Here is a 25,627-nt window from a genome sequence, read left to right on the forward strand (position 1 = left end):
TGATTCTGTTTGTTCTGAAGGTAAATACAGGAGATTATACAGTAGGTGAATGTATCATTTGTCTTCATCATTTCAGTCACAGCAGCAGAGCCATGAAGCACTCAGAGGCTGCTGTGCTGACGGTGTCGGACCTGGCTGATCTGTTCACTGAGGACACTGAACATCTGGAGTGAGTCTGAGCACAGAGGCTGAATCCACACACACACACACACACACACACACACACACACACACACACACACACACACACACACACAGAGCTATGTAAGGGGATACAAGTACTTAGCGGTAGATTTTGCACATTCTCTTTTTATACTGGCATATTGAAGTGCATTTAAAAAGAATAATATAGCTAATCTCTGACAAATATCAATAACATGTTTTTAGTGGAACCAATGGGACACTTTTTATCTCTTGCTGGCAGTTTTCTTTGATACAGTTATTGTAAGTAATCTTTAAGTAATGTTTTTGGCTCTCCTGTACATAATTGATGTTTTTTGCTGATCTTGTTGTGCATTTAGACCAAACTACACTCTGTGGCCTGTGATATTGAAAACAATGAGAAAAAATAAATGTCTGTCAACAGGTTTTCTGTCCCATCATTTTTGTCTATGGAGAAAACAATAGAAGCAAAGTGATGTTTTTTAACCACCCCGATCCTAGTTAAACTTCTTAGTAACGTTTGAAGTTTTATACATAAGGCTGACATTACGCTGTCATTATCATGACACGACACCTGTCATCAGCATTAATAAGGTGTCATTAAGTGTCGTTCGTTACCCTAACCCTTAACCATTTAGGCAACTAGAATAAAATCCTCACAGACCATTTCTATCCCTATCTATCTCTAACCAGGATTGGAGTCAATTACATTTTTCATTTGCAATTAAATTATGATTATTTTGTCGTCTGAAAGTCAATTACAGTTATGTTCTCAATTACAAAAGTTAATTTACAATTAATCACAATTACTGAGTCTGAAATAAATAACCCCATAAAACTTAACCTTCCTCTTGTGTTAGCTTTCTGTTAGCATCTCTTATGATAACGGTTCAGTTTTGACCCATTTCTGGAATCAAAATAAAAAATATTATCTATCATCTAATTTGTCCTTTATTGCAAGTTTTGCGTTCAATTAGATTCAATTATAATTGACAGATTTTATAGAATGTTCATGCCAATTACATTTACAAAGTCAATAATCTAAACTCAATTACAATTCAGTTACAATTCAGCAACATATTTTTAAAATTGCAATTATAATTACACCATAATTGTAATTAATTATCAATTACACAATTACAAATATAATTGACCCCAACCCTGACCCTATTCACACTAGATCTCTCCACCTCACCAAAAAAAATGCCAACATAGCTCCAAAGGTGTCATAATTTAGCAAAGACACTTAATGACAGCCTTCAGCCTTATGTATAAAACTTCAAATCAAGTTTTTTTTCTCTACCACTGAGAGTGATTGGACCATCAGCTTTATTGACTACAATGTGTTTCATGTTTGTACTGGCTTTTACTACGTACTGAAAACATGCCCCACTACCTGAGATTAAAAGAGATTCTACGAAGCATATCTTCTGAATTAAAGTCATAAAAGCCTGACTAATGTGAAGACCATTTCTCCTCTTGTGTGGCAGCTGTCTCATCGTTCTTTTTTATTGACATTTACAAATGGCCAGGACAGCTTTTATGTGGCTGTTGCATCAAAGTTTCCCAACTTAAAGAGATTAGAATAATCCTTGTCTTGACTATTTTTACTGCCTAACACACCACACACACGCACTTACTGGTCTTCATCATTGTTGTTGAAATGCCCTTGACTGGTAATGAGTTTCTTTTCACCTGACTGACTGTGATTCCCGCTCTAGTAAAGATTTTAAAAGGTCCAGACAAAAGGTGGAGACGACAAAGAGGCCCAGCGTCGTACTTCACCTGGTTACGAGAGTTCTTGTTGCAAAAAAAAGCAGTTGTAAGATGTTTACTGAGAGGACATGGCCAGAGTAGGCGGTGGCTTACGTGTTACCTCGGACTCCCCTCAGTTCTCCCTATTCACGTGTGGAATCTCATTGTTGGTGTGGACATCATTCAAGCTGGTGTTTTAGGGCTGGAGGGAGGCTCTCAGTTCATTAGAGCCGTGGTTCAAGGGTTGGAGGAAGAGTGGGGTACTTCGTCTTCTAGTGACAGCAAGCCCAGCTGAATAGAAGATTCCGGAGGAAAAAGCCAAACGGTTACAGACTTGCCAAGTTGAGAGAACCCACATGGAGAGTTTATGGAAGATGGTACCTGCCAGTTTGCTTTTAGCGTGGCTGCTGCTCAGTGTGAGGACGGTCGACTCCACAGTCTATCTGGAGCCTGAGGAGGAAGGTGAGAACTTATAGTTTATAATGCTTGTCGTAGTTTGTCTTCTATTTATTCTTAATGCAAAAAATGTGATCAGTCAAACAAAGGCTTTTTATGCCTTTAAATAATGTTTGTTTTTGTCTTTTTAAACTAGGAGCATGACATAAGCATAAACATGCTATGCAGAACAATGTTTTTGCATGTCTGAATGCTAAAATGTACATTTTGATCTTGGAATTAAACACCTTGACTTTTTTATGTTATGTGACATAAAGCAGCATTAAACAGGTAGTGAGTATCAGAGGTGTAAAGAGTACGGATATATCCTACTCAAGTAGAAGTACTGTTACTCCATCGAAATTGTACTCGAGTACAAGTCATACAGTACATAAAATACTGAAGTAGCCCACATGTAAAAAGTAGCTCAATTAAATAATACTCAGAGTAAAAGTTTTTTTTGTACAAATTCCTTATACTGTAGGGTAAAGCACAATGATTTACCTCAAAATGTACATAAGTTATTTACTCGGAGGGAAGGAGGGTTTATATTGTGGGGAAAATTAAATTTCATAATACCGGTGGTACACAGTAGGAAGAAAGGTTTTTGTGTTTCCGTACAAGGGGTGAAACTGTGGAACAGCTTAAATGAGCAGCTCAAGAAATGTCTAAATATAAACCAATTTAGGACAAGATTTAGATAAATTATTTTTGAACGTTATAGAAATGAAGGAAAATGAGTTGGTTTAGCTGGAATTTTTGTTGCAAACATATTGTTTAAATGTATGAAGTGTTAAACTTCATCCCACTCCTTTTCAAGCAGCGGTGAATTTTCTGTTTTCTTTGGATTATTGTCTTATGTTTTACATATTGTACACTTTTTCATTGTGTTCTTGAAATAAAGCTAAACTACAACAACTACAAAGTTACTGGTTACTTTCACCCCATATGTTTATTTTTAGTATGACGTAAATCTTGCCTGTATAAACTGAAAAACGAAGAGACGGAATCTTGCACAATTGGAGCTTAATTTGTTTTCCACAAAAACATCTGTATATAAAAAAAAGGTTTTTCAGAAAGTACAATTATTTTTTATAAATATATATATATAAAATAACACCAATGTATTCAATTCAAAATAAAAATATATATCATACTCTAAGTATAGCTCCATTAACTCTAAAACTGAGAAAATAACCTCCAATGTTGTTTTGGCGCCGTGTATTACCTTTAATCTGATTGGTCGGCTATGATGTGATGCATTTGATTGTTGTCTGGTCATTTAATTTTTGTAGTTTGTCTGTTGATCATTTTAAAATGAAAAATAATAATTTACTCTGTAACTGTTAGGTGTAGGAATGTAATGAATTAATTATTTAGAAACGTACTTAAGTACAAGTAAACTTACTGATCTATAAATGTACTCAAAAAAGTACAAGTACCCATAAAAGCCACTCAATTACAGAAACATGAGTACTTGTAATCAAAGTATGTACAGTAACTGAGCATCATGCACTCTTTGAATTTACTATCAAAGCTGGGGTGATTGACGTTCTTTGGCAACACCTTTCTGATATCTCAATGAGGAAAGTGCTTACTATGAATAAAAATCACCGTCGTTTCTTAAAGAAATTGTCTTTTTCTCAGAACTCAACGAGACTGTTATCTGTACCAACGACCACATGGATGTCATTATTCCAAGCTCCTTTTTCCTTAACAAAGTGCCACCAGTTTATGTAAGTCACCACCGGCAAAACATTTTCTCTCAGAAAAATCAAACTGAAGCAAAGTAACAAAGATGTATTTGTATTTCATTCTGCTAACACACTTTATATCCTATGTTTTTTGTGCTCTTTCTGTCTGATAAGGTTTGGGATTTACATTTGAATGATCCAGAGTGTCGCGGCGTTGAGATCGGAGATGACTTTGTCTTCAGCATAAAGACGAATCTCTCTGAGTGTGGAACTATTATGGTATGCACTTGTGTCTTTACCCAAAATATAATGTCAGAACTGTGAAACTTTATCAATGTGTACAGCATTTCCTAAAGCAGGGGTGTCAAACTCATTTTAGTTCAAGGGCCAAATATGAAGCAGTGGGCCGCAGATTGTCGGCGGGAAATTTTGTAATTTAGTCATTATTGTGCTCTTGTTTGCACTTCCACTTATAAATAGATGATAAAATATGTATGGCACTGATAATATCAATGCAATAAGTGACATATCAGTTCCTGCAGGATCGTCACTTTCAATTTATTTGATTTTGTGACCCTTTTTTATGTAATTTGGGGAAATTTTGAGGAACAATTTGAAGAAAGTTGCAGGATTTGGGATACATTTCTTCTTTTAACAATTTTAAGTTAAAAATCACTGACATTGTGTGATAAGGGTTAGGATGAAATGTCAACCCTGCTAATATTGTGGAGTTTAATTGAGTTTGTGTCTTAATTTCTCTGACTTTTTCGCTTTCTGCTGTGGGCTGAATTGGTTGCTATAAAGTAGTGGTTCTCAAACTTTTTTGGCTCATGTACCCCCTTTCTCTTATTTCTGAATCCAAGTAACCCCTTTGTCTGACTACAGCATTTTGCTTAGAAAACTATTTAAAAACAATTATAGAGAATAATGATGGAATGGATGAGTGAAAACACATTTTAAAGAATCACATTTTGTAAATAAGTGGAAAGAAACACTATTTAGTGCAGTGGTTCCCAACCCTTTTTTGGATCATGCACTATTTTGATGTCAAGAATTTCTGGTGACCCCAAACACATTATTTTTTTTCTAGAATTAGTTTTAGTTTTTTTAGTTTGAGCTTATTTTTTATTTTATTTTTATTTTATTTTACTGCATTTTAGTTTAACTAGATTTATATTTCACAAAGTAAAAGTATAGAAATACAGTTGTTTAATATTGTATGTTGTTTTATTTTATTATTATTAATTTTTAAAAGAATAATAGTCTAAAAATTTCAAAGATCTATTTAAATTTTTAAGAAATTTTAGGTGACTCCATATGGGGTTCCGACCCCAAGGTTGAAAAACACTGAGTTTGACATGTGCCCTAATGGATTTATAGGTCTCATTAATGTTGTTAACTCAAGCAACTTTTCACAGTAAACATTCCATATTAACTTCAGCCAATAAGAGTAACATAAAATCCTTAGCTTTATCAATGATTCATGTCAGGATTTTGTTTCCTAAACTTTTCCTACAAACTCAACCAATGGTGATTTTTTAAGGCCAAAAAGAAGTCAGTTGTTGCTATTCATGTAAAATTGAAAGTGCCTAAAGTGTTTTTCTGCCGTGGTGACGTAACTGAGGACTGAAAGCCTCTGTGTTCAGGCGGATGCTATGGAATCAGCTCATAGCAAGTATAAAAAGATACCCAGAGAAAGGCTTGTACTGAGTCCAGACGAGAGAGGGAAAAAGAAGGAGAGTGACATTGATGTGAAGATACAGGGCCTGTGTGTTCTTTTTCTCTCCCAACAGCCCAGCACCCTATTCAGCACAGCGAGGGGACCCCAAATAGTCCTTTGGTTCTAAATTACAATAATTTACATGGAAATGATTGCTGTTTGTTGAAGTCCCTTGAATAGCAAGGTCATAAATCATCTACGTTATCCAGCCACTCTTGAGGTTTTAGAGTGGTATAAATCCATGCTTCAGCTTGTGAGTGTCCTAAGATTGCTTTCCTGGAATGCATGAGGGTTTTCTCTTTTGTAAAGCAAGCAAAAGGTTAACACATCATTCAACAGGGAACGAATATCCCAGTGGTCCACCTCTGCGTTTTACAAGGCTTCAGGACTGCAGCTGAGGAAAGGAAGGCTGTCAATTCCACCACTGTTGCTAGAGGAGAGGAATGCTGCCTGACATTAACCTTGACTATTGAACCTTTCAAAGTCCTATTTCTGAGAAGATAGAGGTGATTGTTGGGTTTAAAGGTGATTTATGTTGTCAGAAATGTGACAGAATTATCAATGATGCTCCAATACAAGACTACTGGGCTTCATTTTAAGGTGTGATGAATGTTGGAGCGAGTAGACAAATTGTTGATCTGTCAGCGCTGCTAGTGGTTGTAGTAGTGATGGGTGGGGTGTTTACTGAGAAGCTGTAAAAGATGTCTGAGCCGTTAAAGCTTGAGGCGGTCATTATGTCTATTTCTACAGACAAACTTCGGAGTCCTATTTTTTTTTTTTTTTTTTTTTTTTTGGTCATTGTTGGGGTTTTGAATATACGGGACAGGGCCATGTCACTGTGATCTACTGTGTTAAATCAATCAGGACTTACTTCAGGTGCTTTCACACTTTTTGTATTCATTACAATAGATGCATTCTTGAATAATAATAAAAAAAACAATGTATTTTTTGCAGTAATTTAAAAGGTCATTGGCTAGAAATTGTAAGATTTAAAGCGAGACTCAACCCAACACATGATTGCACTTTAGATAATTGTTCTAAAGCTGAAAAATACAACTATGTTGCTAATTTGTGTAAGAAAAGTCAACTCATAGCCTCAAACATACATAATATCCTTTTATATACAGTATATATATATATATATATATAGGCGCACCAGTTTGTTGTTGTTGTTGTTGTTGTTATTATTATTATTATTAAGGCTCATTAAGCGAAACAAAATAGTCACATAAGTCAAACTTTATTGAACTCATTAACAATAATTCTCAACATTGTTCAGGTTTAACACATAAAATATAAAACATTACACTCACTTTTTCAGTTCAGTATGTTAAAGCACAGTACTGGTACATATCTGACTATGGTAGCCCTAAAGCGCCAAAAATCCATCAAGCGGTGCAGCTTCATAGTTTACCAAAGTTGTTCTAAAACATTTTGACATATTAATTTCATACATAAGGCGCACCTGATTATAAGACTCACTGACGATTTTTGAGAAAATGAAAGAATTTTAAGTGCACCTTATAGTCCGAAAAATACGGTATGTTCACTATGTGCAGGAAGAGGCAGAAAACCCACAACAGTTTATTTGAAAGCCTTCACCTAATAAATAAACAAACAGTTTAAGTACATGCATTTACATGATTTATAACTATATCCTTTTAGTTTGTATATAGTAATGTTTTCATTTTGTTTAAGTAAATATGTAGTATTATTATTTTATGAGTTATGTGCTCCCTGGTTTGAAACTTTTTGAGAATGCTGCTTTAAAAATTGTGCCGCTTGCTTTTGCTCATGTTTTGTAAAGTAACACTGAGCATCTCACAGAGTCTGTATCTTTTTCCAGGCTTCAGATGATACACACATCATGTTCATCAACACCATACACAACAACTTTTCAGACATTATCACAAGGAACTACATCAACATAACGTTTGTGTGCCGGTACCCCATCAACTACATGGTCCAGCAGCCCAACGGTCTGAACATGATTCGAGTGGATGTCAGGTATGTCTTTTTCAACTTAAAATCACACCGTGGATTATATATCAGGATTACTAGCATGTGACTGTTCCAATGTCCTAAAATGGCACAGAACCATCACCCTGAACACTGAGGATGGGAACTTCTCCGTGTCAATGCTGCTGTATAAGGATGAAGCCTTTGAGGACATATGGATGACAGTGCCATCGCTCACCTTGGATGATAACATCTTTGTGAAAGTTTTTATGGTAAACCTGAACCATGACTAAACCCATGTATACTTATGCAAACCATCTAAACCAGGACTGTCTAACTCATTTTATTTCAGGGGCCAAATACGGACCAGTTTGACCTTAACATTAATCTGCCCTCAGTTGCACTTCCACGTATAAATAATATATAATTTATAAAGTATATCAGTCCCTGCAGGATCTTCACTTAAATTTACTAGATTTTGGGGAAATTTCGTTTTTTAGGGTTCTTTCAACAATTTAAGATAAAAAAATGACTTCTGTCATGTGATGTAAGAACTGGAAAGTTGAGCTCTGCAAAAAATGTAGATTTTAATAGAATTTTTGTATTTGGAGGGGCTGAGATATCTACAACTGAATTAGTTGGTCATTTACAAAATGTTTCACGTTTTTTGTTTTATTTGATGCTCTAAAGGGCCGGATTTGGCCCCTGGGCCTTGAGTTTGACACATGTGATGTAAACAATACGCAAACTATGCGTAGAGGGAGAGAGGTAGGCCAGCAAGCCTTGAACTCAATCTCCTGTTGTATGAAAGCAAAACTAATTGCTTGTCCACCATTGTGGTCTGGTAAAAAGTGGTTAATTGATAAAATCAGATTAACTTGCAAGAGGTAATACTTTAAGTGTGAATGCACAGCCCTTGGTTGCACAATATAATTCCTTTCAAAATAAAGGCACAAGATCTTTTTTTCCCCACAAGTAAATTAATGCACTTGACACTGAAAACTGATCTGCAACCGGTCCCATTATGGGCTCTGACCAACGAGTTGAGAATAACTTTGGTGTATGACCAAGCTGGCTCAGAAAATCAATTATTATAATAATTACATTTTATTCTCAGCTATGATATTTATGTATTTGCAATGCGTGTATGTGGAATATACTAAATCTATTATTAGAAAAATACAAAAACACAATTATCCCAATCGTTATCATATAACTAGATTTTGACGTTTTAAGAAAAAACAACTCTATAACTTCTACAATTTACTTAATAAATGCAAAACAAGTTGTGGCTAAAGAGATGCATGCTGGGCTTTTCCCAAAGAAAACATTAAAGGCATACTTGCAACAGCACACTATCGACAGCTATTTTTGGATCAGCTTTAGCACGTTGTCACCTAATGTTAAGCCAGGGGTCTGCATCCCGTGGCTCTGGAGCCTCATGTGGCTATTTTGACTTCAAAAAAAAATTGAAATAAATAATAATAATAATAATTATTATTATTATCATTATTATTATTATTAATAATAATAATAATAATAATAATACATAATTATTTTTTTCTTACAGAGGGTATTAATGATAAAATCAAATCATGTCAACCTAAAAATAAATCACATTGTGCAATAACTCTGTCACCTTCCGGCAACATCTACAGACCATCAACTTTCCTGCACCTGTGGTTAACCTTAAGTTTTAAATCCCTGATAAGATAATTAAACCAACTAAAACATTATTCTGGATGAAAATAAAGATTTGAATTGTGTGGGGAATAATTCATTTAACTGGCAACGTGGTGGCTAAATATGCATGCTTGAAATCTGGCAAGAAATTAGCTAAACTTAACTAACTAAAAAAATTTATCTTTACAAAACATTATTTTATACTTATACTGTATATATTATTATACTTTATTTTGCCACATACAACACAAAGACAGAGACAATGACAGAAAAAATACTATTGTGTGTGTGTGTGTGTGTGTGTGTGTGTGTGTTATGTGTTGTGTGTGTGTGGAGGAGACAATAACAAGTTGATAATCATTAAATGTGTGGGAGAAAGGAACAATATATAAATATTTATATATATATATATATATGTATATATACATACATATACAAAATAGAGAGAAGAAAGGGAAAATTTATATATATATATATATATAAATTTTTTGGACTTATATTTTGTTTTTGCGCTTTGAGATGACTTTGTTGTATTTTGCACTATATAAATGAAGTTGAATTTAATTGAATTATATATATATATACTGTATATAGCATTTTAAATGTATAGAATTTTATACACTATATTGTCTTCATTGAGAAGGTATTTTATTCAGCTCCAGAAGGACTTCATCCATGTGAGATGAGGTAAAATGGCTCCTTTGAGAGTAAAGGTTGCAGACTGCTGTGTTAAGCAATATGTTGTTCAAAGGGATATTCAAAGCAACGCTGGAGATTTTGCTCTCCTCTCGTGGTAGTAATTTGAGTGCTGCTGCTTTGAAAGTTCTGGCACACCTGTTGTTTACTCACGTTGGTCCAAAACGTGGATGCTGAACATTGACAAGTATTTTTTCTTTGTGAAAACCGACGTATTGACGTGTCATTATGTCTCCTCTGTAGATACCAGCTAACCTGATGCTGCGTATGGAGCGGTGCTGGGCCACACCCACCAGTGACCCCTACAGCAATATTCAGTACACCTTTATCAGAGACAGGTCATAGAAGCAACTCACAATCTCCTGTTTTACTAATTCTCAGTTTGAGAAAACGATGAATGTCTTTTTGTTATGCACACACTGGATGTTTATACTGTGACCCAATTATTTCCCCACATTCCCAAACACCCCCATGTTTTCCTACAAAAGCACTGTTAAAATGTGAAATAAGAGAATTTGTTGCTCTAAGCTCTCAGTGTCATGTGACTCTCAGTTACACAGCTGTGCATGCCTTTGACAACCAGACAGAGTTCAGTTCTACTAGCAACAGCAGTGCATTAATACTGTATATCCACCAAGTTGACTCAAGGAAAAGATTTTATCCATGTTTTTCCTTTTGATGAAATGAAATGCATGAGCCTTACATGGTTCCTTTACATCAGCAATGGGATGTGAAATGTGATCCCAGGGCCACATTATCAAAATATATTTCAGCATTTAGAATTATGAAAGCACATGGGTATTTTTTGTCCTAGAGTATATATTCCTGTCATTGTTTATATATTGTTTTTTTTAATGTTTTTTTGTTCTCATCTTGTATTTTTCCCCTCATTTTCTGTGTTTTGTTGTTGTTTTGTGTGTTATCAGTGAAATATTGTTCATTCTTGTTGTGTGTTTTTGGAGTCATTTCGTGTATTTGTGTTTGTAGTAGAGAAATATCTTATATTTTGGGGTTTTTGTAGTGTTTTTGTGTTTTTAGTGCAATTTTTGTCTGTTATTTGGTTGTTATTTTGTGTGATTTTATTGTCCTTTTTTTTTTTTTTTAATACTGTGAGTTTTTGGAGCAATTTTCTGTTTATTTTGAGAGCTGCACAAAGTTAGACCGAGGGCCACCAGTTGCCCATGTCTTTTTTACAGTCTTTTTTACTTTTTTAGGCCATTCATTCTTACCGCTGTCTGACTGGTCAACAAAACAGTCGAAGGCATATATATATATATATATATATATAGCCTCTATTATTGTATTGTTTATTTTATCACCTTCGCACTATTTTTCGGGTGTCTTTTTGGTATTCTGTGTGTTGCTTTCTGTTGTTTTTTTTCCTTTATCTGAGCTGTAATGACAGTAAAGTTCCCCACTGCGGGATCAATAAAGCTACTTTACTCCTGAGGTAAAAACAGACCTCTCTGACTTCTGTGCTTCCCTCTCTCTAGCTGTCCGGTGCTGTCCAACGAGCAGACCCTGGGTGTGCTGAGGAATGGCCAGGGTCCAGAGGCCATGTTCCGGATACAGATGTTCAAGTTTGTGGGCAGCTCCTACACTGATGTCTTCCTCCACTGCAACGTACAAATCTGCCACAGCGGTCCTGGACTGTGCCAGCCTGTGAGTAAGCACATAAAGGGTCTATTTAAACTGGTCATGAGCGGCAAGTTTGGACAAGCTGAGTGTCTGTGAGGCATCCAGCCTTATTTTAGACCAGGGGGGTCTCAAACTGCTGGCCCATGATCCACTTGTGGCCCTTTGTTCCCTGTTTTCTGACCAACATCATTGTTAACAGAACAACTAAAGTTCTGCCTGTAAAATATTCTTAGTAACTATTCATTCATTGGATGTTTTTATATACAAAAAAAAAAAAAAAAAATTGCAATTTAATTTTCCTTCGAACAAGAATGTCAATATAATATAGTTTGAAGAAGACTTTGACTAGAATTCAAAGAGCACTGATAACATTCTCAGTGAGGAAGTAAATGGTCATTGTTTCTCATTTTCTCCATAATAAAATCATTCATTCATAAAAAAAGATTCCATCCATCATTATGTCAGATTAATTTGAGTTATGTAGCTTAAATAACAATAATAATAGTTTGAAAGGAAAAAAACTGCCGGTAATTTGCCAAGTGTTGCTATGGTTTGAGACCCCTGATATAGACCCAAGTGTTTTGTTTTTCACCGTTGGGGCCACATAATCTGATCCGAGGGCCACTTTATCAAGATTCATGTCAGAAATTAGAATAATGACCAATTTGAGGATCATTACAGGAAAAAACAAAGGGTTGTCTGTTTTTGTTGCTGTTTTGTGTGTTTTTGGGAGTCATTTTGTACATTTTTCAGTTTTTTTGTGTATATTTGCATTCTTGTTTGTTTTTAGAGTAAATGTGTGTATTTTTGTTGTCCTTTTGTGCATTTTATTGTGATTTTGTTTGTTTTTTCGAGTGTATTTTTTCTGTGTTTTTGTGTATTTTGTAGTCATATGTGTTTTGGGATCATTTTGTGCATTTACTTTGGGGGCCAAACAATCCTCGGGCTGCCTGTGGCCTATGCCTGTTAGTAAATCAGACTTTTCTCATTTATTGTTTGAACAGAATTGCTCCAGTGAAAATGCATTTATGAGAAGAAGGAGGGACATCCCACTGTCCCACACCGTGTCCTATGGACCAATCAGACGGCTACTCGACAGTGAAAAGCCCAATCTCAGTATGTATTCCTATGATTCGCAGAGGTTTAACTAAACCTTTTTGAAATGTGGCCAACAGTTTGGTTTGTCTGCAGATGCCGGTGGAGTCCTGACTGTATGGACCTTTGTCCTGGGAGGCCTGCTGCTGGTCCTGCTGCTGATCACGGCCGTGTTAGGGAGGCTGTGGTTTCGCTCCAGACATTTCTACCCCACACGAGAGGCACAGCTTACTTTATCCAACATTCATCACATCTCAGAGGTTGCCTCGTAAATCAAGACGCTGCTAAAGCCCACATATGGACATTAAAATACTTGTGCACAGATGACATTTGTAATAATTGGTATTCTGTATTTTCCCTTTTGACTTGTAAGAAGTATGCACATTAAATGTCTATTTTAAATGTGTGTTTGAGTCATTCCTGTAGTTGAAAAAAATGTGGTACTTTTTGCATAGTTTGTTAAATCTCATAAAAAAAAAAAAAAGCAGCTTTAAAATAGATTTGGCTAATCATGTGTTGTTATTTGATAAAGTGTATTTAAATATATTATCTATTAAACTACATACAGTTGTGTCCAAGTCATAAGATTTGGAACTGGCTCTTAAACAGTTGCATATTCACCTGATGTCAAGATTACATTTATGTCCTTCTTTATAGTGCTGTAAAGACAGAAAGAAAAGAAAAGAAAAGTACTCACCTACCTACTTACAGTATTTATGTTGTGGCCCATAGAATATCAGTAGAAATGATTGAACTATAGTATATAAAAAAAATGGTCTTCATTTTATTACGCTAGAACAGCAAGACGTCCTGATAATGCTCTTTGTAACCAGAGGAACCGTTTTTGTGAACCTTCAGATTTAGTAGGGAAAAAGATAAATTGTCCCACTTTTCCTTTCTAACTACTGTATTTACTTTAAGTGGCTGTTAATGCTAATTTCATCAATCATGATCTTTAAGAATATCACTGATTTTTTGGTAGAAATTGTTTCTACAGGACGTTGCAATATGCACAGACACAAAATTCAGCCTTTGATACCACAAATAACTTTTTATCTGCCGGATCTTTGATAACCGTGATATTCAGCTTAACTGATGTGAAATCTTTGTGTCAACTTGAGATTTGCAATTCACAAGTAATATGATAAATTATTGGGTTTGCCTGATAAAATGAGCAAATGTAGGTACTGTATTTAATACTTTTTTGTTTATTGTTTAAGCTCACAAAGAAAAGGTATTTTTTCCCAGTCCTTATTTATCAAATTGAAGCCACAACGCCAAACTAGTGTGACAGTTTAGATAGTGATCTCCAAGGTTTCAAAGTTTCTCTAATCCTAGTTTTTAATCATTTTACCTTTTGTCAATTATAACTTTTGTAAAATTATGTAAAGCTTTGGATTATAATCAAATTTGGTGAATTAAATGTGTTTAAAAGCTTCTATAAAAAATAAAGTTTCACTGATTGATTGAAATATTCAAACTTTTATTCCATATATTCCCAGTTAATTATATATTTAATTTCCTAAACGGCTTACAACAATAAATATAATACTCAGACAGAGGTCTTTAACCCTTACAATTTATTCAGAGCAATTCCTTTTCATGTCATTTGAGTCTGAGCTGATTTAGACTAAGTTACCTGATTGCACTGCAGCCATGTAACTTACTACATGTAAGACGCTGCTGGGTATTTCCCCGTCTGTCTATTTCTGCTCTGCCTCCATAAATGTGACTGCGCTGTGTACGTGATGACGTAGCCGTGCGTATGTCCGCCACAGGATCAACAGTACATGATCTGGACCCAGCACTGACTAAGACACAGACCCGGCCGGTGGCAGCAGCACAAATCACCGCCTACCGCTACTTTCTGTCCGTGGTTCGTGTCTCAGTAGTTTCTCAGATGTTGCCGACAGAGCCGACACAACAAAGAAAGTAGAAGTCATCAAACCCACAGGCCCCTGAAGTCGGGTAAGCATTTTCTGGAAGCTACCAGCTAGCTAAGCTAACTAGAAGTAGCCGCGAATGCTAACAGACTAACCATGTTGTTTATTCATTTTTATTTGTTTTTGTTTTCAATTTTAAAGGTAGTCTACTTCGTATTCTGACTTAACACAGTACACTTAACTGTAAGTGTAACTACCAAGGCAAAGTTTTCCAATGCTAACACTTGTTGTGTCTAGTTGAAGCGGCCACTATTGTGTTGTTTGTGTTTTTAGCTCCTTGCTAACCGGTCAGCTATGCTTACGTCATTTATCTGCTGCTAAAGGCTAATGCCATGAAGACTTGAACAATGATAACCTTGTTTGACATTGTTACTGAGATTGGCAAAGTTTTCGTTGGGACTTTAAAAGACTGTTTATTGATTTCTTGTCCGGTTCTTAATATCCCCTTTAATTCTATAATACAAACAATACCACCGAACCAAAGCCTGTGGGCTTATAAACTAAGATTTACAACTACTGGCTAGCCTGGCTGTGTTGTACTCTGGCTTACCAGCTTTGTGAAGTAACTCAGGGCTGCAGAACCAAATGTCTCTGTTCAAATGATGTTTATGTGAAATCTTAGAGGGTGTTGTTATTGTGAAATGTCACTGGTCAGCCAGAGGATGTAGAAACTGTAAAGATGAGGGGTGTGTGGAAACCCAGAGACCTAATGTGTCTGACGTTTTTTTTTTTTTTTTAATTTATTTAAGTAGGGACAGTACATATCAGTGATTAGAGATGTAATGATTCACTCAACTCCTGATACGATTCGATTCACGATACTGGGTTCACGATACAATTTTCTCACGATTTATTTTACAAAATGGGAATGTTGACAAATGACTGAAAAATATTCCTTTATTTTTTGGGGGAAAATACTATACTATTTTACTTTTATTTTTCATTGTCAAAAGAATCCATTGATAAACTATTCAAAATGATGCAATTTAACTAAAAATAAATCTTGAATAAAATAAATAAAGGAATCATACAAATGAAGAAGAATTAAATTCTGGTTCTATAGTAAACAATTCAAAACTGCATAATAGTTTTTTTTCTTTTTAAAAGTGCAACTGAAAATGTATTTTGTGCCTTAACAATTGGACTTTAAAAAAAAAAAAAAAAAAACAGTCATTTTACTGTATTTACGTCAAATATTTGTTTAGACCAGCAGAGGGCGCTGGTAACCCAGTAGTCGGTTGGCATGCAGTTATTCCACCAGTGAAGAAGAGAAGCTATGCTAGCAGACAGAGCTAATAGAAAAACGTGACTTTTACAGATATTCACATACTATTACAGATATTTTTTTGGTACTAAACATGTAAAGAATCATTTATGAGCATGTTTAACAGTAAATGGCGGCCAGAAAGAAAATAGGAGCAGATTCTGCCCGTCACGTCCGCTTCTGGAAGGATAAATATATAGCGCCCTCTGCTGTTTAAAAAAAGTACTGCGATTCAATTTTCAGAGCATCGATGTGAACCGTGGTACCTATGAATCGATTTTTAACTGCCTTACGATTAATCGTTACATCCCTATCAGTGAGCATACAACAAATGTAAATATGTCAGATTATAGCCATAGGCTATTTTCCATCTGTTGTCCCCATGTCAAGGCATGCAGGAAAAGACAGAGCTTTGTTTGAATAATCTGTGTATTTAATAATTAAGAACAATGTGTGTATTTAATAATTAAGGAAATGACAGGATGTTGTATTAACAAGCAGGAACTGAAATTACACTCATCTCAACCGTGCAGTATCACCACATAGACAATATGTAGTTGTACATATTGTAATAATGTACTGTATATCACATTCTAATAAACTCATCATCTATAAAAGTCTTTATTTTTATTAGATGATGAAGATTAAGTTAATAAGCTCCTTTTAATTAGATGAGTGTTTAGTTTTCTTTCATTTACTGAGAACAGCAAAAGCTTCACTTTCTTTCTTCACATCAAAGCACAACATACAAAATGGTAATGTCACCTGGTTGAAATGCTTGTAATGTATGTTTATTTAAAATAAATGCTAATGATATAAAGTGTAAAATATGGTTCTATACCTCATTAGAATTAATACATCTTTATCATTTTCTTCAGGTTGTCATCAAATTGTTTGCCTCTTGAATGAGAGGTGAAGGGTTTCTAGAGGGAGCAAACTCAGCTGATCACATGATATCTTGCATAATGTTTTCAAACTATAACATTAACACATCTTGTTCCCCTTTTCTTTCTCTCTAGGGTTGATTGCCCACCCCTCTCCCTCCATTTCACCCACTTGTCCGAAACAATGGAGAAAATCCACCCCCATTGCCTTAAATGCATCAAAAGGCGGTGTATGGTCAGACCTGAGGCTGGCATTTCCTGCGATCTCATGGGTTGTCCCCTGGTCTGCGGAGCAGTTTTCCATGGCTGCAAACTGGAGGAACATCGTTTACTTTGTCCATTCGAGCGGCTGCCTTGTCTGAACAGTGGGTTCGGCTGCCCTTTCTTTATTCCAAGGATTAAGATGGCCCAACATCTTGAGACGTGTCCTGCGAGTATAGTATGTTGCACTATGGAGTGGAACCGCTGGCCTGTGACCTACGCCGACTACAAGTCCTATGAGAACTTGAGCAAAGACTTTGATGAGGTGGAGCAGCTGGACATGGCTTTGGCTCTGCAGGATCAGAGAATGTTATTAGAGTCGCTGAAGGTCACGACGACGGTGTCAAAAAACGGAGAAAAGGAGGTGGATGAAAGTGAAAAAATGGCCACAGCGTCAGGTTTGACAGAAACGGTATTGATGGGCAATGAGACTGTGGAAATGGAAGAGGAGACGTACAATGAGTTATGTAGAGCCTCAGTAGAGACAAGGCGAAGTTTAGCTGCTGCCTTGGACATCCTGACTAACTCCAAAGACATTGATGTAATTGTTGTAAATCTAAATGGTGAAAAGAATGTTGAGAAAGGAGCGCTCCAGAACGGAGACAATGGGGACGTTCAGGACGTCTGTGGCGCAGAGGGAGGAAAGAATGTTGATATGAAAGACAGTGACTCTAACTCAGAGTGTGAATTGGGAGCGATAGGTGGAGTGGACTGTGCTGTGGCTACAGATGAAGAGCACAATCACATTAACTGGGTTGAGGAGAACGAGTTTGTCGAGCTGCTATTTGAGGAGAACGAACACGTAGAGGAACCAGTAAACGGTTCCAACCACTCCTGGCCTGAGGTTCTACCAGACTATTTGCCTCTCGTTGCACTGGATCCTCCAGTGCCTCAACCAGCACCGCTAGCACGTCCAATACCATTCCTGCTTTCTGATCATGTGAGGAATAACTTTTTGCAGCATTTACCTCCTGAGCTCAGGTACAGGTGTCTGGAGCGTAAGCTACAAAATGTGAAGGTTCTCAGTGCAATGCTGCTGTCAGACCCATTTCCATTTCGGGCAAAAATGGAGGACAAAGCAGTGGACACGTCTGACTTGGAGGTAGCAGACGATCCCATGGGTCTCCATGGTATAGATCTCATCACAGCAGCTTTGCTCTTTTGTCTTGGAGATTCTCCTGGAGGTAGAGGAATCTCAGACAGCAGGTTTGTCGATGGCTTCCACATCGACTTTGGCACCCAGACATTCTCCTTTCCCTCAGCCATTCTCGCCACCAACACTATGGTTGGGGACATTGCCTCAGCCTCGGCCTGTGATCACGCCAGTCCTCAGCTTTCTAACCCAAGTCCCTTCCACACACTAAGGCTGGACCTTGTGCTGGAGTGTGTAGCTCGATATCAAACCAAACAACGCTCCATGTTCACATTTGTGTGCGGACAGTTGTTCAGACGAGACGAGTTTTCCTCTCATTTTAAGAATGTTCACGGAGATATCCACGCTGGACTCAATGGTTGGATGGAGCAACGTTGCCCTTTAGCTTATTATGGCTGCACCTACTCTCAAAGACGATTCTGCCCCTCTGTACAGGGCTTCAGGATCATCCACGATAGACACCTCGGCTCGTTCGGTGTCCAGCCAGGGTTGCCTTTCAAAACTGGGAACCACCTTCCAAAAACGATGCGACACTTCAGCTCTCATTGTGACATGTTCAGTAGTCTTCCGTTTGAAGTTTTGCAATATATAGCAAGTTTTCTGGACAGCTTTAGCTTGTGCCAACTCTCTCGAGTGTCGCACACCATGAGGGACGTGTGTGCCAGTCTGCTACAGATGAGAGGCATGGTCGTGTTACTGTGGGAGAAGAAACGGCGAGCTGATGGGTCTCCTTCATGGCAGATCACAGACAAGGTCAGACATCATCGTGCACCTGAAATTTGTTGTATAAAAATAGATACAGGTTTCCCTCAGATTATTAAGAAGTCCTAAAAGTTCGTGAATCTAAAAATAAGGCCTTAATTGTCATTAAAATGTCTTAAATCAGCGTTTCAACAGATTGTAATTAGAGTCATGTTTCAAAATAAATGTTAACCTTCGTAAAAAAAAAAATGTATAAACAACATGGGAAAATGTAAATTTAACAAAAATGTGTATTTATTTCAAACAAAAAGTTAAAAAAAATTGATGAAAGTTACCTGTTCAAAAAATGTTTTTCTTAATAGCTTTCCATAATGGTTTTTATTTTTTGTATTTTTGTTGTTATTTTATGGACTTCTGGCAATATTAGTAGTCATCTTGTGTTTTTGTTGTAATTTTGATTATTTTAGTCTGGGCTTTTTGGAAAATGTACTGTCATTTTGTGTGTTTACTTTGGGGGCCGCCAATTACCCTATGTAATTGATGTGGCAACCTCAGACAAATTTGACTATAGTTCCAGCACTTCCTGTGCACATGCGCAGTTCCGTCACTGCCTGACCTTTTCTACATAGGCGTAATGTGCCTGTGATACACTTACGGACATTTTCTTTTTTTTCATTTTAACATATTAAACACGGCAAATTCCACCTTTAAAAATAGATTTATATATGAAAAAAAGAAACATTTTAGGATATTTCCTGGGTAAGGGATAGGTTAAGGCTAAAATAAAACTGACCAAACTATAGCAAGAACGACACGGGTCCAGCAGTGACGGAACTACCGACATTTGGCTTACTGCGCATGCAGACACATGCGCACAGGAAGTGCCGGAATTACAGTCAGGATTGTCTGAGTTCCAGGTCCGGACCAATAGCAACAGACTAAAAAGTATTAAAAAGTCTTGAATTAATATTGATTGAAGCTGTCGATAGATTGCTTCATTTCCAGAAAGGGAAATTCAAGTGCCCAGTAGCATACAGCGTGTGCCATACATTCCACACACACAATAAATAATTAAAAGTTACTAACAATAATAATAAAAGTGCACATTAGCAGAACCTGTTGTACAGTCTTATAGCAGCTGAAACTCTCAGTTCTGTTCCACAAATACGATGCAGATCCTCATGTGTAAGTGTTCTTTTGTTTTGTTTTTCTGCGTTGATTTTTCAGGTGTGGCGGTTCAGCACAGCCTTCGGTACTGTGAAAGAGTGGAAGTTCGCAAACATTGCCAGCATGGCCGACCACCTCAAAAAGTGCAAGTTCAACACAATCTCCCGTAAGGAGGAGGCCATCCCGCTGCCATGCATGTGTTTCACCAGAGAGCTCACCAAAGAAGGGAGGTGTTTGAGATCAGTCCTCAAACCAGTGGCGTAATCAACAAGGTGATCTTTAGGATGTTCTTGAGACCATAAGAGCGCACACACATTTTTCCCCCTCCGCTGTTTACAGATGTCAAGATTTCAAGCCTCAAAAAGACAACTTGTATATTAACTGTATACTTTCATGAGATGTTCCAGAAGCTTCTGTTGTTCACATCAGACCTGTCAGTGTAAATTAACTCTTCTTCTTACATTATCAACCCAACATCGCAATGGCTAAGGAAACATCTATTTATGCATTACTATGACCTGACTTGTTAGAAATTATACGCAGGTTAATTTTCTATGGTATTTTTTTTCGGGGGACTCTATGAAAATGTTGCCAATATCAGCATGTAAAATGCCATCGAACACCAGTCAAAGTAGCCAGAAAGATTTTTTAAGCCTTAATCAAGCAGAAACAAAGTGTTTTAAAAGAAATATATTTCCAACATATACAGTTTTTAAAACAAAATCAAAAGGTCACCTGTAGCAGTCAACCACAATTCAGGAATTTAAACCAGCAACTTGTAGTAGCAGGATGTTTTTCACTTTGATGGATTTTATACCAGTGTACCATTTTACTCTGAAAGGTGAATAAACAGGCTTTTGATGTAGATTTTATTATTAATTAAAGTTGAGTAAGTTAAACTGACTGTAGGAGTACATGAGACTGTTTTGCACATCTTTAACGTTTTCTAAAGTTCATATAACCATTCAAAGCAGCCACGTGTGCTGCTTGGATGTCGTTGATGTCGTGGCCTTGTTACCGATCCAAACTTCTAGGTTGGTTAAACGAGGCATTCTTTTGCTAACATTAAAATAATGTCAAGAGTTTCATGTTGAGTGTTTAATCTGAGCCAAGAACCAGGTTTGCTGTTTTATCAGCAGTATCAGAGGAAACCACAAAAGTACACCAGTTACACAGCAATGTTGTTCAAGTCACCAGCAGAAAAATAAAATAAATAAAACAATGTAGCAAGTAAAGTTTTGAATGTACTTTCAAGACATCAAACTGTTGGTCAGTACGCAGAAAGCTTTGTGTCGGAGCTCATATAAGCCCTTGGGCCTGGTTTTAGGAAATCCAACACACACATTGTACTCAAGTGACAAGCATCAACTATTCAAGGTTTCTCAGGGTTCCGGTGTTAAGCCTCTTCTCACAGCACCTGCTAAAAAAAAAAAAAAAACATTTGTTTTTAAAGGGTAGTTTATACTTTTAGTGCTAGTCAATACTTTTGGATTTAACCAACAACACATGAAAACAATGTGTGTACCTTTTTGTGCAGAAGAAAATCTTGATTAAAAAGATGACTCCAAAAAAGTGCGGTGTTCCTTTTGAGAATACTTCTTTGTTCATGATTTAAATGTAAAATTGTGTAATTATGATTTCGATTTCTCTCCCAATTGTTTGTTTTATTTCTTATTTTTGTACTGGTACTTTGAAAAGAAGTCTGTTAGGTTTTTGCACAACAAGGCGTGTACTGTAATGTCAATAATTCTAAAGCTGAGGCTGCATTACTGCTTCAGCATTAGGAGAGTTTATCTTTTATCATGCATAAAGCATGTCAGTTTGACCGTTTTTGGAATATCTTGTTTGGTCCATTTGAGGACTTATTTTAACTGTTTGTTTCTCAGGCACAGTGCATAGATTACACTTTTTTGAAATGTAACTTGAATTTTTATTTTTTAATCTTCAGTTTTACATAGTCACATGCACACATTAGGAGTGAAGGTTTAAGTCAGTTTGTTAGTCTGTATAAGTTTATATGAGGTAAACATGTGAGGTTGTCATGCACATTGCCTTCTTTGTTTTGCTGTGTGTGGAGTGTATCCACATTTGCATCAGTATTTAAAGTTTTCACTCCAGTTGAAGTGGGTTTCTTCGCAACATGCCGGTGTCAATGGTTTGACTTTCAGAGCATTTTATTAAAGAGAATTTTGGTTTTAAATGTATTTGTCATTTGTTACTACAGCCTTTTTCCTATTAGATTCCATTGAACTGTAATTCAAAATGACATGGAGCAACTAAAGATAAATAAGAAATAAATATTAACAATTTAGCCTGTTGTATGTGTCCTCAAAATACTGACTACATTTTGTTTGTGAAAAGGAACATAACCTAAATTTCAAATTAAAAGTCTGCTTGAGCAGCTCAGAATTTCCTCATTAATCCCAGGGGGAAATTGCTTTTGGTAAAGCCACAGACAAAAAAAAAAAAATCACAAATAAAAGAATAAAAACTTTAACAAAGACAAAAGAAAGAATAAATAAGTGTATAATAAGTAAAAGACTGTTAAAAATAGGGATCAGAAACACATTACAGTAGTAGAAAATAAAGTATGATAGATAATAATACAAATATATACCAATATGATACAATTATACAAATATGATTTCGATATGTACAACAATCTAGCTGTGAGGTTATAGTGATGCATTGTACAGTTTGATCGCCACAGGCAGGAATGATTTCCTGTGGAGCAGCGTGGTTGAATCAGCCTGGTGCTGAAGGTGCTTCTGTGACTGACCAGCATATCATGGAGTGGGTGGGACTCATTGACCAAGATGGATTTAACTTTGGACAGGCTCCTCCTCTCCGTCACCACTGTCAGAGACTGCAATTTAATCCCCACAACGTCACTGGCCTTGTGGATGAGTCTGTTGGAGTCTCGTACTCTGTTCCTGTATCTTAATTACTTGGTAACATGTTACTCTGCTATGAGTAAGCAAACGTCACTATTTCCAAAGCCGTCATCAGATTAAAGTTACTTATCCAAGTCAATACGCGTTACTGTCGGTCATTTTCCTCACATACAGTATGCAACAAGTCATGTTTTGAGCACGAGTGCAATTAAAGTGTTGCATAATCAGACAAAATATGGCAAATACATGTACATTGAGACAAATAAATGACAGTATGTTAAGTGAAGAAAAAAAACTTTTATTAAAAACATTTTTTTTCAAATCAGAATTTGTCAGGAAATACGTTGTTGACTTAATAGTCAAAATGCACTTCCATTAAAGAGAGTTTTGGCAAAACCGGTTGTCATTTTTATGTTGAGGTGGTGAAGTGCAGCTGCTGAATGTAATTAATAAAGTAACTTGTCTAACTTAGTTACTTTAAGTATGAAGTTATCATTAATGTAACTAATTTGCTTTTTAAAAGAGTAATCGACAGTCAAATAACTTGTAGTTGTGGCAACAATTCTCACATTAGCAATGTTTCACTGTATGACATTTTAAGTAACAAATAATGTAAATACTATAACAGTTAAAAGGGTATAATACTATATAAGTTGTAGATTGCTTTCGATTTGTTCTTATTGTATTCTAGTAGGTGTAGGACTGAAAAGTCTCTCAACCAGGTAAATGTTGGAAAATAAGACACAAAGACTGGTTGCAGGTTTTAATTCAATAACGAGGAATATTAGATTCTTTAATGCCATCACACACTGTATTCCAGGTGCTACAGTTCACACTATCTTAAACAAACTTAATCAAATGTTACCCACGCTGCCAGCAACTGTCACTTAAATAGTGTTACATGTAGGGACGAACGATACCACCCGACGTGAATTGAAACGGACCATGAATGAGTTTAACCCTCTCTTTAACGTTCTAAAGGCCTGTGGGAAATCTATATTCATTTCTGGTCCTTTCCCTACAACAAATAGGAGTATAGAACAATTTAACCATCTATTACAGTAGCACAACTTCTTACAATCCTGCTGCAAACTCAATAATTTCACGTTTATTGATAACTTCGACCTCTTTTGGAAACTTGCCAATCTATTAAAAAAAGACGATGTCCACCCTAATTTAGTGCCAACAAGTGCTAAAATTAAATCTACGGTCTGAGAGTCACAACTCCACATGCACATGACTAGCTGAGAATAAAGCAGCAGTTACAACAAACACTTCCATAGATAAGCCTTTGACTCAAAGTACAGAGCACCTTTACCCCATGAACACTGTGCTGAGCAGTACAGAACAACATGCAACAAAAACTAAAGCACACAACAGAGTTAACCATACAAATCTCATTAAAATGAAAACTACAAACAGAACACAAAACAATGACAAAACCATTAAATATGGACTATTAAATATCAGATCGCTTTCGTCTAAATCTTTTAGTGAATGATCTTATAACTGATTGGTTTAGCTCTTCATGAAGCCAGAACTCCCAATTATGGTAATCAAGAGAGTTCTCCTAAAATGATGTTAAACTACAATACATCAATAAACCGCTGTTACCGTGCAATCAATGTTTTTGTTAAGCTAGTATTTTATTTGATGTGTTTCTGTTTAGCACTAGCTGCTAACGTGCCTTAGCATGGTCGCCTCTGCTAGCTTGTTTGACTATCATGGATTCATAAATGGTCATGGATCTTCAAACACTGGCTGACCTCTGGCTTTTCCATGTTTTTCCTTCTCTTCTTTCCATTTCTTTTCCTTCCCTGGGCACAGACAGGCCCGGAGTGGCTAATCAGGAGGACCGGGACAATTCCCAGTGGGCCGGTCTGATGATTGGGCTGCAAGGGAACGAGTTCACCTCCTACTGAGATCAATTATGAGCATGCAAACCTAACTCTAACCCTAACCTAATCCAATAAATTAACAAAACACGTGTTCTTTCACTTTAAAAACAAAAATAAACAAAACTGAATTATTATTTCATTTTTATTTTTTTGCGCATGCTCATATTTGCTCATCATCGATCTTAGTACGAGGTAAACTCAGTCCGTGACACTCTGTAGATCACGTGGCAGCTCTTTCCTCACGTACACTCTGTCAGTTTCAGAGGTGTCCAAACGCGGTCCTGGAGGGCTGGTGGTCCACCAGGTTTTCATTGTGTCCCATCCTGCTCCAACACAGCTGGGAGACACGTTAGCAAAGCTACGTCAGGATATTAGAAGTGTTGCAGCAGTGACACACTGACATCCAGAGGGGTATTCTATAAAGGAGGGTTAACAAACTCTGAGTCTATCCATAAACTCTGGGTCAACATACCCCGCGATGGGAAACTCTGGGTATCGGATTCCATTAAGCTGGTATGAAGTGGGTCAATCAACCCTGAGTATGTAAACCTTGGGTTACTTACGTGCACGCGCGATAAAAAGCCATCATCAATGGATCAAAGAATACTCAAACTGCCATGACAA

General features: G+C 36.6%; 3 protein-coding genes and 1 long non-coding RNA gene across 8 annotated transcripts in view; 3 read left to right on the top strand and 1 right to left on the bottom strand.

The window, feature by feature from the left end:
* Positions 1-2,282, top strand: part of shprh (SNF2 histone linker PHD RING helicase) — a 28,491-nt gene extending 26,209 nt beyond the window's left edge. For 2 of the 3 annotated variants that reach the window (XM_028437255.1, XM_028437256.1), the window contains 2 exons: positions 77-169; positions 2,106-2,282. In XM_028437255.1, coding sequence (XP_028293056.1) covers positions 77-169; positions 2,106-2,145 — 133 coding nt within the window. In that variant the 3' untranslated portion in view covers positions 2,146-2,282. Of the gene's footprint in view, positions 1-76; positions 968-2,105 lie in introns of those variants that run through there. The other variant, XM_028437258.1, reaches the window with a different exon arrangement.
* LOC114455928 (uncharacterized) lies at positions 62-15,373 on the bottom strand. Of its 3 annotated transcripts, none has more exons than XR_003672770.1 (5): positions 15,331-15,373; positions 11,567-11,764; positions 2,299-2,367; positions 2,039-2,208; positions 62-188 (listed from the first exon to the last, which is right to left on the bottom strand). It is a non-coding gene; the product is annotated as an uncharacterized LOC114455928 (long non-coding RNA). The 3 variants fall into 3 exon arrangements; XR_003672771.1 differs by having other exon boundaries at positions 114-188; positions 2,032-2,208; XR_003672769.1 differs by lacking the exon at positions 62-188 and having other exon boundaries at positions 1,849-2,208.
* Positions 2,241-13,239, top strand: LOC114455927 (pancreatic secretory granule membrane major glycoprotein GP2). The gene is made up of 9 exons (XM_028437260.1): positions 2,241-2,379; positions 4,000-4,088; positions 4,221-4,325; positions 7,613-7,773; positions 7,862-7,997; positions 10,348-10,442; positions 11,598-11,766; positions 12,747-12,858; positions 12,934-13,239. Exons 1-9 carry the CDS (start codon positions 2,274-2,276, stop codon positions 13,107-13,109), a joined length of 1,149 nt encoding a protein of 382 aa, XP_028293061.1. The 5' UTR covers positions 2,241-2,273; the 3' UTR covers positions 13,110-13,239.
* On the top strand, positions 14,546-22,411 carry fbxo30a (F-box protein 30a). The gene is made up of 3 exons (XM_028437259.1): positions 14,546-14,805; positions 17,064-19,095; positions 20,272-22,411. The coding sequence occupies exons 2-3, from the start codon at positions 17,113-17,115 to the stop codon at positions 20,473-20,475; spliced, it is 2,187 nt and encodes a 728-aa protein (XP_028293060.1). The 5' UTR covers positions 14,546-14,805; positions 17,064-17,112; the 3' UTR covers positions 20,476-22,411.
* Positions 22,412-25,627: the final 3,216 nt, after the last annotated feature.

This window comes from Gouania willdenowi, chromosome 22 (genome assembly GCF_900634775.1).
Source record: "Gouania willdenowi chromosome 22, fGouWil2.1, whole genome shotgun sequence".
NCBI lineage: Eukaryota > Metazoa > Chordata > Actinopteri > Blenniiformes > Gobiesocidae > Gouania > Gouania willdenowi.